At 36.5% G+C, this 17,000-nt stretch overlaps 1 protein-coding gene across 16 annotated transcripts in view; it reads left to right on the top strand.

Annotated features, from left to right (window-relative positions):
• KIF16B (kinesin family member 16B) overlaps positions 1–17,000 on the top strand; it is a 158,143-nt gene that overhangs the window by 52,400 nt on the left and 88,743 nt on the right. For all 16 annotated transcript variants that reach the window (XR_014581686.1, XR_014581687.1, XM_083829140.1 and 13 more), the window contains one exon: positions 2,449–2,508. Coding sequence is in view for 14 of the 16 variants with exons in the window: in XM_083829140.1 (XP_083685266.1) it covers positions 2,449–2,508 (60 nt within the window). In the remaining 2 variants the exon portion in view is untranslated. The remainder of the gene's footprint in view (positions 1–2,448; positions 2,509–17,000) is intronic.

Genomic DNA, 17,000 nt, shown 5'->3' with positions numbered 1-17,000 from the left:
GGTCCAAAAGAATATAAATGTAATGGCACTCGGATTTCTTGAATTTGCAGTCATTCACTCTTTGTCTTTTTGTGTTAATTCTTTTCTGTCTACTTGGCTGTTCTTAAAGCTACTACAAACCATTTAAAAAAACAAAAAAAGAACAAAAGTATTACACAGAGTTTGGAAAAAGAGGGAGGAAAGAATTTGGAATCATTCAGCTACATGGCAGTGAAATTATTTACTGGCATATTTACTTCTGAGTATTGTCAACAACATGCTAACCAATATATAGATACAGATGCCTCAAAAAAATAGGGGCTTCTTAGCAGGGTTAAATTGTAAGGCTTTCACTGGTGCTGCTCAGACCTTTACAATCAGAGAATCAATGCACTGCTTTCTGAGAATCCTGTTTTGACTGAAGTAATTGGTGGTATAGTATCTGTTTGCACTTCTTGGGATTCTAGTTGGTAATGCCAATTTTAAAGAAATGTCGAAGTACTTTTCTGTGAAATGATTCTTCGAAAATAAACTTCTTGATAAAAATGTACAACATGTATTAGTGTGAACCATAGCTACAAAGCAGACTCTAGGCTTCTTCATAAGCCAAGTTTCTTTTAGGAATGTATTTTGCAACTCTGTAATATATGCAGGAATCCATATTGTGTTGCATTCAATACTTCAGGTAAAACCTACAAAGCAGTGATAGGAGCCTTCAAGTTGTAAATATTTTTTTCATATTAATATGAGGCATTTAAAATGTCTTCAGCTGAATCAGAAGAGTTGATGGTAGTGTTGGTAATGTAATATGCTTTTATTTTGTGCACAAACACAAAGCTTTTATCTAAGAGTAGGGAGCAATATGAACTGCTGGATATATGCTAATTAGAACGTTATTCATGCCCTGACAGTAATCACTGCTTGTCCTGCTCATAAGTGTTGGTCCTCTGCATGGAAAGTATATCGAGCATATTTTATCTTTTGTCAACCTCATTAGAAGGTTATGTGATTACTATTTAATGCAATTACTACAGTCACAATTACTGAAAAATCTTAGTAAATATTGCAGTGTTTATAGCTTTTTTATAATTGAGTGCAATAACTAATTTGTTTATACAGATCTACAGATTTTATCACCATATTTAAATTATCTGACAAATATATAGTGGCTTTCTTTAGCAAATTGATTTGTCCTTGTATAAGGACAATTTTGAATAACTTTCTGTTGAATAAAAATTGCTCTGGCATGGTAATTAGACTTACAATGGACATTCTTCATATTTTCTGTTTCGGTTGTTTTCTGTTTTAACATTCTGATTACCAGTACTAATAATGCACTGAAAAATGTGTTACTTTTCTCTGTTGAAATTTTGAAATGTAAGTAGAAATGAGATAAATTTCTTTAGTTCTTATTGATTAATTTGCACTTGAACTGCAAAGATAGCTCGGGTGGTAGGCTATAGGCTACAAATGGAGAGTTGTTTGGAGGAACAGCTGAAGACCTTTTTTTCCCCAGTGGATTTAAATATAAAGTATTAAAGGGACGTAGCCATTGTGTTTTTCAGCGTTCTGCATGCTGAAGTGAATTTAACTAATAAAGGATTGTGTACGTTTTCAAAAGTCTATATGTTAAATTCCTACAAAGAAATCTGGTGATTTCAGAAAATGGAAGTGTGTGTATGCATGTGTGTGTATATATACATACATATTTATATATGTATGTATGCAAACACTCACACACATAAATTTAATATGAGTATGATTCCAAGTCAGCCAGAGCTTTGAGGCTGATCTGCCTGAAGCACCTTCTATACAGCGCCTTCTAAAAATTCAGAAGGGCTTTGAAATGCAAAGAGCCTTTACTGGTGTATATAAGCTATGAGTTAGGCAGCTTGGTGAGCAGAAACAGCAGGGCAACACAAGCATTGATACACAACGTTTTGCCTGTCTGTAATGCCTTTGCAAGCAGGTCCTCACTTCAGTGCTGATTTCCTCCAAGTGTGTGACTTTTCTGTTGCAGCAAACTTTGCTTTCATTCTCTCCTGAAGGCTGTCTGTCTGCGTCTTCCTCTCATGCATGAGGCTGTTTGAGCCAGAACATGCCTAGCTGAGATGTAGGAAAGAAGCTGTCTTCCTGTCATAGTTAAGGGACCATTCTGCTGCAGTTCTTTTCGGGGCTGACTAGGCAATTTTTGAAATTATTCCATTTCTTTGAAAATACCTATCATTATTTGAAGTGGCTATCCCTGTCCTTTGTTTCATTTTATATTATAAAGAAGAGCCTTCTAGTTTTCCTTTTTGAGAGAGAAAAATTGTATGGTCACTTAATGCAGGAGTAATAGTTCTCTTTTAAATATTTAAGTATTAAACTTGACAATGAATTCCACTGATTTTTAGTACTTGTGTAAGAATTTATTATCAAGAGCTTTGGAAAAGATGTGATTTTTCAGATATTTGTTTTCTTTTATAGGTACAGGAACTGACCAAAGAATGGACCAACAAGTGGAATGAAACCCAAAATATTTTGAAAGTAAGGCAAATACATCCTTTTTCAACCTGGCATTTGAACTAATCTTAGAGTTTTTTCCTTAAAAAAAAAAAAAAAAGAAGTTCCTGTGCTAAGTCACCTTCTTTGGCTTTTTTAATAACACAGAACTTTCTCAGACTTTTCACTTAATTTTTTTCTTTCTTGAGAACTTCCAAGAGCAAAGATTCATGCAAGGGGTGGTATTTGCGAATTAGACTTTACGTAATATTAATAAAAAGCACAACTCTCTGCTTTTTTCAGTATAAAACACTTTATTTATTACAAATCTTTAAAATACTGAATGGTTCCATCGCAAGGGCAAGTGGATCCCCTTAGTTTTTGTGTTGTATCAAGACCTGCGAATAATCACCTTTTAGGTTACACTGGGTATCTCAGTGAATGCAGTGCATGTGGATACAGATTTTTGCATTGGCCTTCAGATTTGTTTCAGTCAGGAGGAGTATGTAAAGTTGAAAAACAGCTTTCAGTGGGACTTCTGCAGTTGAATATCCTCCAGTAGGTCTCCATGAAACAAAACAGATGCATCTGAGCTAAGTGTGCTGTGGAGTCTCCAAGGACAGGGATTTCTGCAACTGATTCACATAAGCTGGCTTGCCTGCACACTTTAGATGACTCCAGACTACTTCTGGAGCAGTTAAATCCACGCAGTGCTCTCTTGCATTTTGTAGATTTAGTATAGATCCGAGAGGGCAACTTAGAGACTACCATACTGTGTTTTTGCATGATGTAGACTGAGACTCTCGAGTTCTCTGCGTATATCTTTGCCTCCATACTGTCCGATTGTACTGGTAAGTTTTTATGTTGGTGTTTGGCTCTTGATGAAAGTGATATTCTGAGGTGATATTTTAATGAGTTACTTCATGATTCTGTACATGTACGCACACAGAGTGATGAATCCCATAGTTTCTTTTTCCACAACATTCACCAGCTTCTTTGCCAAATGTTTTATTTGTTCTGTTAAATAAAAATATGGAAAAATAAACCTTAAGCTTTCATGCCTTGCTGTATATGCTGTGCATATGCTTGTTCAGAGTGCAATTCAAGCACGCATATGGGAGTATTTTTTTTAATTCTCCTTATCACTGACCTGAGACTTGTTTTTGGAGTTGATTTTTGCTGTATATCACTTTTTAATTGTTAGTTTATTTTTTAAGTTCACCTCCATGTCTTTTATCTGACTTCCAAGTAAGTCAAATGGCTCCATGCTTAAAAATAAAGCACAGATAGCTTAGAGAACAGAGCAGGGCTGGTAACTGCCTAGCAGATGGCATGACAGAATGGACTGTTTAGTGTATGTCCAGATATTGAACTGGGAATTACCATTTGCATATTCCTCAGAGATGTTTTGGGTCCAGTTTTACATTATTCCTCTGTTTTGTTATTTTGAAGCATCTATACAGATATACATCTATATAGAACTTTGTTAATCTTCTCTTTACTCAGGTTTAGATTGGAGAGTTCATTGTTACATGGAGAATTTGTGAATTGAAGTTGTGCAATTATGAAGTCAACATGATGTAGGTAGCACGTGGAAAGTCTTTATACCTTAATGTTGGAAATGCGCTGATTATTCCACAGAAATTACAGGATTGTAAGAGGCATTAATTGAACAATTCAAATAAACAAGGAAAAGCCGTGTTTATTAAGTAGTTGAACATAAAGGACTTAAAAACCCAGAAGCTGTAATTCTGCTTTTCTGGTACTGAGCTTTTGTTAGTTTAATTCACACAGCTTCTGTATTTTGCACTTTTATGTGCTGATATTTTAGCATATAAATATAGCTTATATTTCACTTTTGAGTTAAAGGCAATTGATGAAACTTTCTTGGCCCTGAAAAACTGAAAATCTGCAAAAGTTTTCATGTCCTTACTGCTTTATTTTGCACCATTTTACTGAAGCTATCTGTATTTTTATTTGCTTCTTGTTTAACAATTCTTGAGATCCCTGCCAGCATATGAGTGGGAAAGAGCTTTTTGGAACTTTGCCAAGCTGAGTAGCAGGAAAGCAGATTTTAAACTAGAGAAAGCAGTGGTGTTTCTTGTAATAGACTCCTTTAACTTCACTGGCTTTTTTGTTTCTTCATTCATATACCACCTCTCACATGCATGGGTCATACCTTGGGTTTATAAAACTAGAAGGTCTTGGTGCACTTTTAGAAATGGGATTGTCGTCATGTGCCCACATCACCACAGTCACAGCTGCAACTTTTTCCGTGCCATAATCTGGTTACATTCAGAATATTCTTTGTTAAGATCTTTAGAATATCACATTTGTATTTGTGTTTAAAATCTGCTTCTCTTTACCTTCCTCCCCCTAAGTAAATAAGTATGGTATGTAGGACATTGATGCTGACTGTGTGGAGGAGTCTGGTAATTTCTTGCCTGTGTGTTGTTCCTTGTCTGTGTGATTTGGGCTTGGTTAAATGGCAGTTCTATTTGGGTTGCATTTATTGGAAGATTGTCTGAGCTGTGCTTGAGCAGATGAGGCTTGTTTGTTGTTGTTCAGTGAAAACATTTAATTATTTAATGTTCTTCCTGCAGCGCACTATGGCAGACTCTAATGTTGAATTTGTTCTTTTCTAATCTCTTTGTGATGGTTCAAAGGTTCAAAAAATTTAACCAGCTTGATCACTCTTCAGAATTACTTTGAACCTTGTCTTAAATTATATCAGCAACAACTAAATGCTACCTTGAAAATACAGAACATTCAGAATGGAAAACTCTATTCAGACAGGAAACACTGAGAACAAGAGAATACCAAGTGAAGGCAAATTTTTGATTAAAAAGTATCTGACAACTTAAAGTTCAAATATTTCAGTCAGTACAGTTCCACGTGTGCAGCTGAGATGTACATCCAGGTATCATTCATTATTTCTGCTTGTAGCTTTTAACATGCTTATTCCCCTTTTGATGTTTTGTCTCTACGTAGTTCACCCGAACTTATGGTTTCCATGACAGGGTTCATCTTCGTGTTGAGGACGTTGAACCATTCCGTCTGTAAATGATACCAATTCAGAGTTTGGTGCCAAGTCTGTGTGACTGAGTGCCATTATCAGCTCTGAACATCGTTTATAATCCTTCGTATGTACTGCTGCCAGAATGAACTTGTCTTGGACTGGCGGTGGTAGCAGTGATAGTGTGCTCTTTCTTCCATGCATTTGGAAGAAGCCCTTTTTTTGTAGGGAGATTGTCTGGGTTCATATAGAGTCTGAACTACTGCCAAATCACAGCTAAAGCCGAAATTCTCCCGCTATCATAATGCAAAGATTAAGACACTGCATACATTTAAAGATGAGTTTAAAAAGGGGTTTAAATCTATGCTAATTCATATGAAGTATCCTTTACTGTAGCATGGCAGCTGCTTGGAGGTCTCTGTCTAAAGGGACAAGCATTGTTTCCAATGGTGGTGTTTACTTCCATACTTGACCTCCTCACTATAGTATAGCGTGATACTCTAACCTTACTAATCTAGCAGTTGATTCTGTCCTCTATCCCTCTTTTTAATCAAAGGCAGGATATTCTAATGCTTCATAAATAGGTAGAGTGATGGTTGGCATTGGGTAAAATACTGCATAGTAAACAGAACTGATAGTGTTTGATTTAAAGCCTGTAGGCTTTGGGTTATTTCCTCAAATGTCATCAGCTGTCTAAAGAATTGCACTTTACAAGACAGTACTGCTTTGCATCGCTTCTCTGTCTTCAGGTGTCTTGCAACCTCAGCAGTTGTTTAACTTTAGGATTTTGCTTTCATCTTGCTCTCATTGAGTCTTTCTCTGAATTTTTCTTCCATTAATGTTCTTCGATGCACATCCGTGTGAAAGAGGAGGAGGGAGGAAGAACTTCTCTTTCCCTTAGCTTAGTCCTTTTGTATTGTTCTGTTAAAGATCAGTCCTGGGGTCTATAATTTCTTTGGATCGTTTCTAAGATGTTAAGGTAGCCTATCCAACTTTTGCTTTCTTTCTTTGAGACTTTAATTGGTACAAAACTTCTTTTGATGTGGCAGCTATATATGACTGCGTGTGTTGTCATTCTTCTATTTTTCTTTTACTGGCATCTTATTTTTTTTGTTATCTTCTGTGCATGTTCCAATTTCTAACTGTAACCTTTAGCAGCTTTTATATTAATTTTTTAAATGTGCACGTCTTTATATAATTCTCCGCTGTTTTCTTCCAACTGTCTTTTAAATTTCTTCTCCCTCTCACTGTTTGTATAGAAATTGGTTTAATACTTCTAGCGTTTTCCTTCTTTGATGCCATTCTTACCTAGTGTTAAGGTATTCAGATGCTCTTTTGTGTGTGCATGCATGCGTTTTAAGTGGATTTAGTTGCATTTTATTTCATTATATTGTTGTTTGATTCTAATCATGTCATTAGCTTTGTGTAGGAGCACTCAACTGATGTCAAAGGATGCAGAGATCTGTCTTCCCAGAGTCTATGAAAGGACAGAGTCCATTTTTTTTCGTGTGTGTGTCTAATTCTCATGATCAATAGTTTAACTAGTAGCTGCTTCTTATGGCTTTGTCTGGTTGGATTTAGTGACATAGCCTCACTTTAATCAATAATACTAATTCTGCTGCAGTACTTTACCACATTGTATAAATATGTTATTGAGCACTGTCTATTTGATCTCCTTCTTTTTTGTGCCCTTTGGTTGAGTATCAGTTAATAGTACATTTTTATGTACTATTGTTTTTCCTACAAAAACAATTGTTTTTCCTACCTAGGGAAGAAAACTGTTGCTAATTGTGTCCATTTGTAAGCATTAATATCTACTGTTTTTTTATCTTTGTTTTAGCTACATATGCCTTTTTTGAGGGAGGTGAAAAACCCACTTAAATTGCCATTATGAATAAATGCAGGCAAATACTAAACACTTATTCTAGTAGACATTTATCTAAACAGGAATTTATTATCTTTATGAATCTTGGCTACATCCAGCAAAGGCATCAGGAAACCAAAACTGAAAGTAATTATGCTGCTCTGTGTAAGGTATGGATTAGGGTGGCAGAAGCTAATAGATTTTGATTTTAATCATTTCCTTTCCATGCTGGCTTGTATACTGGAGTGAATTCTGTCAAGAGCAGTCTGTTGTATTCTATAGAAATTCTGCATTACTCGGCACTTACTTGCACTTTCAGATAGTGTTTTTTTTTTTTTTAACCCTCACTTGCCGAATGGTATTTAAGCACATTTATCTCAGTTATGTTGCATATAAGGATAGACATATATCGCAGTTTCCTGTTTTATGCCGTTTTGTTAGTTTATATTAACTTTAACTGTTTTGGTCCTTGACTATTTTGGGTCCTTTTCTTCTTCTCACGTTTCATGTCCTTCCCCAGTACTTTGCCCTTTGAGCATTTGCTTTCTGCATTCTTTCCTTTCTCTTCATTGTGCTTCTTGAATTGGCCTCCGCTAACTTCATAGCTTATTTCTGTGCTTTACTCACTTTAGCAATTCAGTCATGTTAACCTAAATCTTGTCTGTTCTGACTTAACGGGTCTGCTCATCTTTATCCTCACTGACATCTTTCTCACCTGCATCCTTCTCTGTAGTGACTATTATAACAAGACAGGCAGCAAGCAGGGATAAAATACAGATTGAAGGACTTTCTTTCCTGTTTTAACATGCTCAATCCTCAGGTGAAAAGTGCTTTCAATTAATTATCTGCAACTTCAACATAAAATCCTCCTGTCTAAATCCACTCTGACTGTAGAGTAGAGAACTTGTGCAGACTGTTGGGTTCTTGAAGAACAAACTCTAGATTTTTTTTTTAAGTACTTTAACATCATTAGTTAATGGTAGTTCGTGACTCATGACGTGTTTCAGTGGTTGTGACACTTCCCTATTCAATACTTTTAGTAATCAATAAAATCTTGTGGGTACTAGAACATTAGGACCCTAATGCATAATCTAGTTGTCCTAGATCGCTAATGAATAACTGAATACAAAATGAATAATATATTCATTGTACATATATGTATGTATGAAAATTATCAGACAAAAACAACAATTTGATATTTATAATCATTTCTATCACCTTAATTATTTTACCATTGGGTACTGGAAAATCATATATTATGGAAGTTTTTACAAAAGACACCAGTATATACTTTAATCCTGCCCTTGAAAAGTATGTGTGACTCTTTGAGTCTTCTTGGATGTGTGCCTTTGGAACACAGGTCCTAAAATGGTTATATTTATAGGTCAATGAAAAACAAAAGGAGTTAAAGGAATGGTGTGCATTTATATACAAAATGATGTATGCATGATACCGTGTTTAAACTGTTCATTTTCAGCTTTGGCATATGTGTTTGTTTGTATGTTTGGCAGGAATACCACTTGTTTCTAAGGATTTTTCACATTTCAGTTGGTGAATCATTTTTGTAAAATTGTTGCTAGTTAGATGTGTTGGTGTTGCATTTTGGTTAGAATGTGTGGTGTTGGCTGTGTCTAAAGCATAGCTGTATACTTTTAATGAGACTTAAATCTGTATTTTCTTTTGAACAAATGTTGTTACTTTATAACTTCTATTTGTCATCTGTATAATACAAGACTCTTCGCATGCTTCCAGTTTTTGTTTCCTACTTTAGAAGCTATGTCTCCTGCTTGAGCTTTTTAAGGACGAGGTTTCAAGATCACTGGCAGGAAGAATTTAAGTCAGATGTTATTCCTGGATTTGTTTCCTTTTTTTGAAAAGTTGACAGAATAAATAGAATACGAACTCTAATCCGAAGGTTGGTTGTTTTGTCAGGGCAACCCCTCTACTCAGCAGTTGCATAATGTATATACATTTATCAAACTGAATTTATAAAACTGGATTTGTATGGAAAGGCATGAATGCACATTTGCGTTAAACAGCCTCTTATATTATGCCTAATACTGTTCCCTTCAGCGGGATTGTGAATGTTGTGAAGAAGATGATATTAAGAAAGATTTAAAAGAACTGATGTTAATGTTTCATGTCTGTCTTTCTCATTTGGAAATCACACAGATAAGAGCTTCTGTTCCTCTAGAAGCCTGTTAAAATGTGGTTTTGTTTTTTTACACTAGATGTCACTGCAGATACAAAAATCGGACGTTTCTACATCCTTAATTGAGGTTTAATTCAGATATTTTAAGGCAAAATGATTTGCAATATCTTGACTTTCATTGCTGTGCAGATGTACTAAAATAAGATTATGAGAATGCCAAAACATTGGTTTAAGAACAAGTCCTGAAGAACCGGAGTAACTGTTTTGACAGAAATTGTTCTGAACAACAATTCACAGGTGGGATGAAGTGTAGAGTGATTATGTGCGTTCAAGATTATCACAATTATTTGTCAGTACCTTTTTCAACTCTCTTTTTCAAACTACTGTGTATCTAGAATGTTTGACAAATCACTTTAGCTAAAGCCTTTAAAACACTTATTTTCTCAGCTTTGAAGCTCTGATAATTTGGGGATAATAAAAAGCAGGTTCTGAGAGAGGTAGTTCCTGTTATTTGGCCAACTGGTACAGTTGAAAAACCAAACGGGCTTTTGGACATAGATCCAGGCCACTTCATCTATTTTCTTTCTCTTTTAATGTATCTTAGAGTTGGAAAAAACAGTTAGTTAAGTTTCAGTTAATTTAGTAATTTTTTTAAAAAGAAAGTTGTCTGATAACAAGGAAACGTTTATTGTTATTAGTCCTTGTACAGTATTTAACTCCTGCCCCCTGTGTCATGACACATAATGTCTGATTTAGTTGTCGGGTTTATTAGCATTTGTTGTCTGATACCTGGCCCAGTGCTTTGTTTGTTTGTTTATTTCTCAAGTTTAGCAGTTATTGGCTGTAGTTGTAGTTCATAAAGTCATCTACTCTGGTAATGAGATTTAAAGTTGGGGTACATCGTAGTTATTAAATGTCACTTCTCTTCCTGCCTCCACAGCCTCTGCATACCAACTATTTGTTTGTTATGAGTTGGTTCACAGAAGCAGGGACATGAAAACATATCATGTTTTTTGCCAGTTTAATGAAATTAATATATTTATATGCCAGGATCTTTACGCTGTTGGTCATTACACAGACTTCTGCGTTGGCATTTGAATTTGGACAGAGATCATCCAAACAGGATATATGGTTTCTTTCAGCAGAAAACAGACATTGTTTCTGATACTATATTACGGATCAGATGCCGTTATTAAATGAAGATTATTTCTTCATCAGATTGCTCCCCTTGCTTAAGTCTGATCAATATGTGCAGGTTAGTGTAGACTGAGAATAAAGAAGATAAAAAATTCTATAAAAGCAAACAACCCAAAACTTTTAAAGGGAATATATAGTTGTCTTGAGGTACACATTGCTTTTTCTTCAGGAGAGCAGCTCTCATTGCTCTTCACTCACCAATGATTTGTTAAAGTGCTTTGTCCACAACGGCATTGGCTTGCTGTTGTCAGAGAAAGGAAAAAATACTAAATTGGGAGCTGGTGCTACTGATCTACTGTAGCTCTTTTCCTAATAGAAACACTATTGAAAGTGTCCCAGCCACCTGGGGAACACTGAGTGCAGCAGTCAAAAGTAGATTTCAAAAGAAATAGATGTCTGATTTCAAGTCTGTCTTTGCCACCTGTGTTCATCTTATTAAGAAACCTCCTTTCTCTCATGTAGCTTCTTTAGCTGCTTGCTATGCCTCTGTGGTGGTCTGACCACTTTTAACTTTCAGTTTCTACTAAAAAGTTGCAATCAAGAGATGCCTAATGCTACTGATTGTTTTTTATTTCACTTTTAAGCCATTTTTCCCCACTTGAAACCACCTGGACCATCAGAGAAGCACAGTTGGGGGCTTCAGCTTCTGAGCTCACCAGCCGTGGATTAAGGCAGGCTTGAATAGTTTGGTTGATCCTGGCTGTGCATTCCAAAGGAGGCCCTCTGGTTTCTAGGAATAACCATACTCCCAACTATTTTGCTGCCATCCTTCTCCTTACAACTGGGCCCCCGCATTTGTAGATTATCCGGGCCATACTTAGCTTTAATCCATCCCTAGGGCTTGTGGGCAATTTTCAAATGAGAGGGAGTCAGACAGAGAGAGTTGCTTTTGAAATTCTTTCTACAGCTCAGATGCCACTTGTTCAACAATTCCTCCTGGGCATTTGGTCTGCTTTTCTATTAATTTTCTTGTGGCAGGAAGGGGAGCTAAATTGAAAGCAGAGGAAGCTTCTGATTTAGCCTGTAGAAAAAAGAGAAGAAGAAATAAACCCTGAAAGCTATTTCTTCTAAAGGATCAGCAGAGCAGTAATGAGAAGGAGCAAAGACAGAATGTAAATTCCTTGTTGGACTTGGTTATGGGAGGTTATAGAAACATTCTTACATCAAGATCTTAGAAGAAGGCAAATTTGTCTGATACCTTCACAAAAGAACTGTTTATAATATTTGTATGGAAGTAAGTATTTGATATGAAATACTAGAACCGCTTTATTCCACGTTTTTTTGCCAGCATGTTTAGGAGTTTATTACTACATGATTCTGAGAGCTTTGAATACATGGTACTGCTGTACACGTGACTTAATGTCTTAATTGGCAACTGAGCATAGCCTTGATTCATACAGTCCTACTGCTGTAGGAGTGGTGTGTTTGCTCTTTGTTCTTCTTCTCAAGTACAGAGACGATATTTTTAATGAAATCCACTAAGATGTCTCAAACACAGATGGCAGCACAAATCTGCTGCTATTGCAATCAGACTGTCTTCCTGAACAAAGGAGAGGACAGGTTCATTCTTCTGGCTGCCATGCGTCTCTCCAGTTTCATTTATTCTGTACCTCACTAGCTGGGTTGTGAGGGACAAGAACGCTCTGGCAACCAAGCTGCTTTTTTTTTTTTTTTTTTTTTGCAAAAGATTTTGCTATTGCATTGCTAGTCTAGATTTTTTTTTCTCTCTTCTTCCTTGGTACTTACTACATACTGTTGTCCATTGTCCTACTCCTTTCTTCAGTTTCTTTCAGTAGTGAGGGGCACGTTTTAGCTGTGGTAAGGGACTAGTGGATTTAAAGTAATCTGCAGAAGTAGAGATGATGTTCTAGGTAAATAAATAAAACAGAATTCCAGAGAAGTGAAACACTTCCTTAATTTTCCCATCCCTCAAGAAACACAAACAAGAAAATAGCTTTTAAAATGAATAAATGTATTAGCTAGGAGACTAGTCTTTTTTTCCTCTGCAATTCCATGACTCATTCATCATCCAGCTTGAGCAACAAATGAGGTAGGAGTCCTGTAGATAATAGTCTTGTTCACTGCATTCTCTTGATTCATTCCCAGAGTACAGTCTGTAGAATGAATTATTCACAGGTCCTGTAGACAATATATGATCATGTAATTAAAGACTGTATCATAATGCATAGGGGAGAAGAGCCTGAATTAAGATTGGCAGTTTCTTTCTATTCCAGCCAGGCCCTTTCCCTTCCTTAGATACCAGCCTGGAGAATACTGAGGGCAGAGTTGCTTTCTCTTCGCTAGAAGGTACAGTACTTCCTGCTAGGAAACATCAACAAGGGCAAAAATGTCACATTTTCTCCTGTGATAGTCAGCGTTGAAAGTCATAGATATAATTTTCCTTTGAGATTAAGATACGCTCAGTGCAGTCACAGGTAGAAGGCTGTGAAGAGGTGTACCTGTCCTGCTTCAGACACAGCTTACCTATAAAATACTTCGTGTGCCTCATTTGTTGAAATAGAAGAATAGTTGTCCCTTAAACTCAAGTTGGTGAGGGCACAAACCAGCCTGCCGCAGATGCTTCAGCGTGGAAAATGGCAGCTTTGATGGCTGAAGCTTTATAAGCCACTGGAAAACAGGATTTTACAGACGAGTGTCCAGGAAGCTTAAGCAGCCAAACAGGCATCTATACTTACAATTAGCCAAATCCTGCAGTTCTATTCAGGGACTTTTTCTCTGATGTCAGTAGCAGTTGTGTCTGTACAAGATCTAAAGCGTCAAGGAGCAGGCATTTCTACCTGTTGGATTTGTCCTGATAATTACAGGAATGAAGGCCAAGGTTCCTGAAAAATTACTTCGAATTTGCCAAGGCTTCTAATGAAAATACTTAAATTGCGTTAAATATAATGGTGCTTTTGGGTGCCACTGCAATAATAGGATGTCCGTGTATTAATACATCGCTGCATTTCCATGGTGAACACAGGGCAACCAGTTTTGAGGGCGAAAGAGAAACAATAAAAAATGGAAAAGGTAAGCTGACGTTAGGAGACTGGTAACTGCTCAAGCAAGCTATTCTTATTCTTTATTCTTTAAAGGAATAGCATCATTAATTTTCCATAATTTTAGCTTCACTATGTTAGCAGTTGCTCATTTGAGTAGTTTTGTATCTGCCTTTTTAATCGACATTCATTTCAGACAGCTATTGATGCCTGTGTGGGCTGCTGCAGAAGCACCTGCACTTTTACAGTAAGCTGTTCACAACAAAACTACAGTTTTCTGATCTCGGTTGTTGCAGGCTTTTTAATGGGTTTTCTTGATTGATGAGGGTGGTGTGGCCTAAAGCTCTAGGAGATGGTGAAAAATCTGATTAGAGAGTTTCTTCTCAGTTGTGGTTTTCTTTGTGGTTTTTGGTATTAGAAATTTCTTCCCCTCGCAAGACCTAAGTGTCTTAATTGTACTAATTGTACTGAAACTGACTTTGGTAGCCAGGAGGATGGTGTTATTTCTTTGACCTGTTGACTGGAAGGAGCAGGCTTGGTAGGAATTTGTGCCGTATTTAATACGGGTACGCATGGGAGAATCAATATCACCTTTCATAATTAATGATTATATCAATAATTAATTTCTTGCTTTTAAAGGAAGGGCATATTCCTTAATTTTCAGAACCATTTTATTGAAGTCCAGGGATAGTACAAAATGTAGTTTGGCTTTTCCACAGATTATAGAACAGATGCTTCATTGCTGGTGGTATCATCCATATTTCCTCCTCTCATCCCTTTGCCTTCCAAATCGTGTCTACTTTTATGGCAGGTGATTGATAATTTTTTTTTGTTATTCCTGAAACTGCATCTGTGTCATGCTGAGCATTGTATAACGTAGGACAGACAGTTGGTATTGTATGTACAACTTTATAGAATACAGAAAAAGCTTAAAATGTGCTCTAATGAGACAAGCAATGTCACTGATACAATACAGAAAAAAACCTGCTTTTCCTAGTTGATATGTCACTTCAGTGGGAATTGCAAATATTTCAAAGTTGTTCTCTTGCAGCAGTGGTTTGGTTTTTTTTCTCTTTTTTTTTTTTTTTTTTTTTAAACTCTGGGGCTAGACACAATTAACTTTCTCTCAGCTGCTGCTCAGTGTTTTGACTTGGCTGATTCTTTGTGGCAAGATTTTGTAAGGGAGTGGGCCTGCAGAGTAAGAAGAATATGCATGTAACCAGTTTCCCTCTAGAACTTAAGTTAAACAGTCAGTTCTGCTTATCCCCCCATCTCTTTAGGAGTTACTACTAGTAAGTCCAAACCAGTTTTCAGTGTGTTGAAATCTCCCCCAATCCCCTATCATTTTTCATACAATTCATACAATCGTGTTGACAGTAAATGTTTTCTCATGCTTTGCTGTGGAAATTCCTCGTTTGTCTTCTATTCCTTGAGTTCCTTGAATATTAATGATACTTTTTACATTCTAAGCCATCATAACAATAACTTTCTTAATGTTGACATTTATAATACTTACTGATGTGCATTGCTTTCTAATAGTGGTAGGATGCGTACATGTGTGCTAGTTGTGTGGGAAACTGTTGAAATGTCTCTCTCTCTCTTCCAAGAGGCAATGCAACGTTCAAAAGGAAGAAGTGGGTCTGTCCCATCTCTTCAGCATGTAGTCTTCAGCAGTAGGGATAATTTAACCCATCAGTGCAAATACAAAAAGCTCTCTGAATATAGCAGTGTGGCTTCCAGATCACTTTTCTGCCACTGTTATTGTAGGTTTTCCAGTTGGTCAGGCAAGGTGGCTTATTTATGCAGAATACTTTTTTTCTGGTATACTCACATTTACCCCTCTGATTATGAGGATTTTATTGAGGCAGACAGTATTGAGAATACTCAGCCCTGACAATCTAATGTAACGTAATACTGTTCTCTTTCTATTCTTAGCCTTCCCAAAAGGAAATAAAAGGCCAAAGTGGTGGGTGGGTGATAGGTGATGGTAGGCCAAGAAGAGTGGCTCAAGAAAACACCATCTTTTGAATCTTTGGAAAAAGGAGTGATTGGTCTTTGCTGTTTTTCAGTTGGATGCGGGGGTGCTTGTTTTGAAGAGTAATTTCTTGTTAGGGGTAACTATTTAAACTTTCATATCCTAATCATGATGGGAAGCTTGTTTGCTCTAAAGATCAAGGTAAGCTGTTCAGAAGCTTCTAAAAATAAAAAATAAATAAAAATCAGAGTACCTAATTGTGGATTATGTTTTTGCATGAAGAAATTATGTCCTTTTTTTTTTTCTTCACCAGCAGTGGGATCTACCTGTCATTTGTATTTCTGCAGCTTCTGTGGTGACAGCTTTTTAATGGGGACTCTGAGAAAACCAGAGTTTGAAATACTGATATGGGAATTCCTCTGCAATATTCATCTATTTGCTGATTAGATGCTGCAGGAGCACTCTGAATTTTGGGGAAAAATTATACTTGGGCTGAGTGACTTTCAGATAACCAAGAATTACCTGTGATGAGTAAGGAAGAAGAGAATATGCTTCCAGTTTTCTGGTGTTCCTTTGAGTTGTTAATTGACCCCTGTATGAAAGCATGCATCCATTTGTCTTTTTGGTTGCATATACCTACTTAATGTTTGCAAAGAAAGCTTTTATATTGACAAATGCAACTGATAATGTGGCAAATATAACATTGGACTTCTGAGCAGCTGAAATGTGCATGTTTAAGCTGCCCAGTTGAATTAGAGCAACACCCACCCCTTTTACCTCTGTTTATGCAGTGTTTAATTACACGATCACATCACAGTTTCCCATTATTTCTTTCTATGGTTTCAATCAATAGAGAGAGAGTTCCAAAATCAGTCTAAGTTAATGAAGCATTCAAATGAATATTTCCAACACCTAGTCCTCTTTTTATTGAAAAAGTTAAAATTAGACCCATTACAAGGTCTAATTTAACTTTTCAAATGTGAAACACTATTGGTGTCTGGGCTGTCTCAAAGGCTTGGGCTTACATAATAGACTTTCTCTAACCACAACGAATAGAGGGTAATTTACTTGCCAGTCATAAAGTTATTGAAAAGTGCTACATTGTACTCCAAACCAGTGCATAAATCTTTTGTTTTGAGCTCATTTACTTAATGGCAAGAACTACCTCGCACTAGATCTAGGACTTTGAGGTGCAGTAACATCTGTCAGAAGTCACTGAGAATTCATGTGAGAGGCAAAGCTGCCATGATGCGCAGCATTTGTGCACTGATGTTTGGAAATCTCAGTATGGTTATAAAAATATCATAAATCTTTGCTGCTGGAGAAGGAAAAAG

This window comes from Anser anser, assembly GCF_964211835.1.
Source record: "Anser anser genome assembly, chromosome: 3".
In the NCBI taxonomy this organism is placed as follows: Eukaryota; Metazoa; Chordata; class Aves; order Anseriformes; family Anatidae; genus Anser; species Anser anser.
This window is presented reverse-complemented; position numbering and strand designations above follow the sequence as displayed.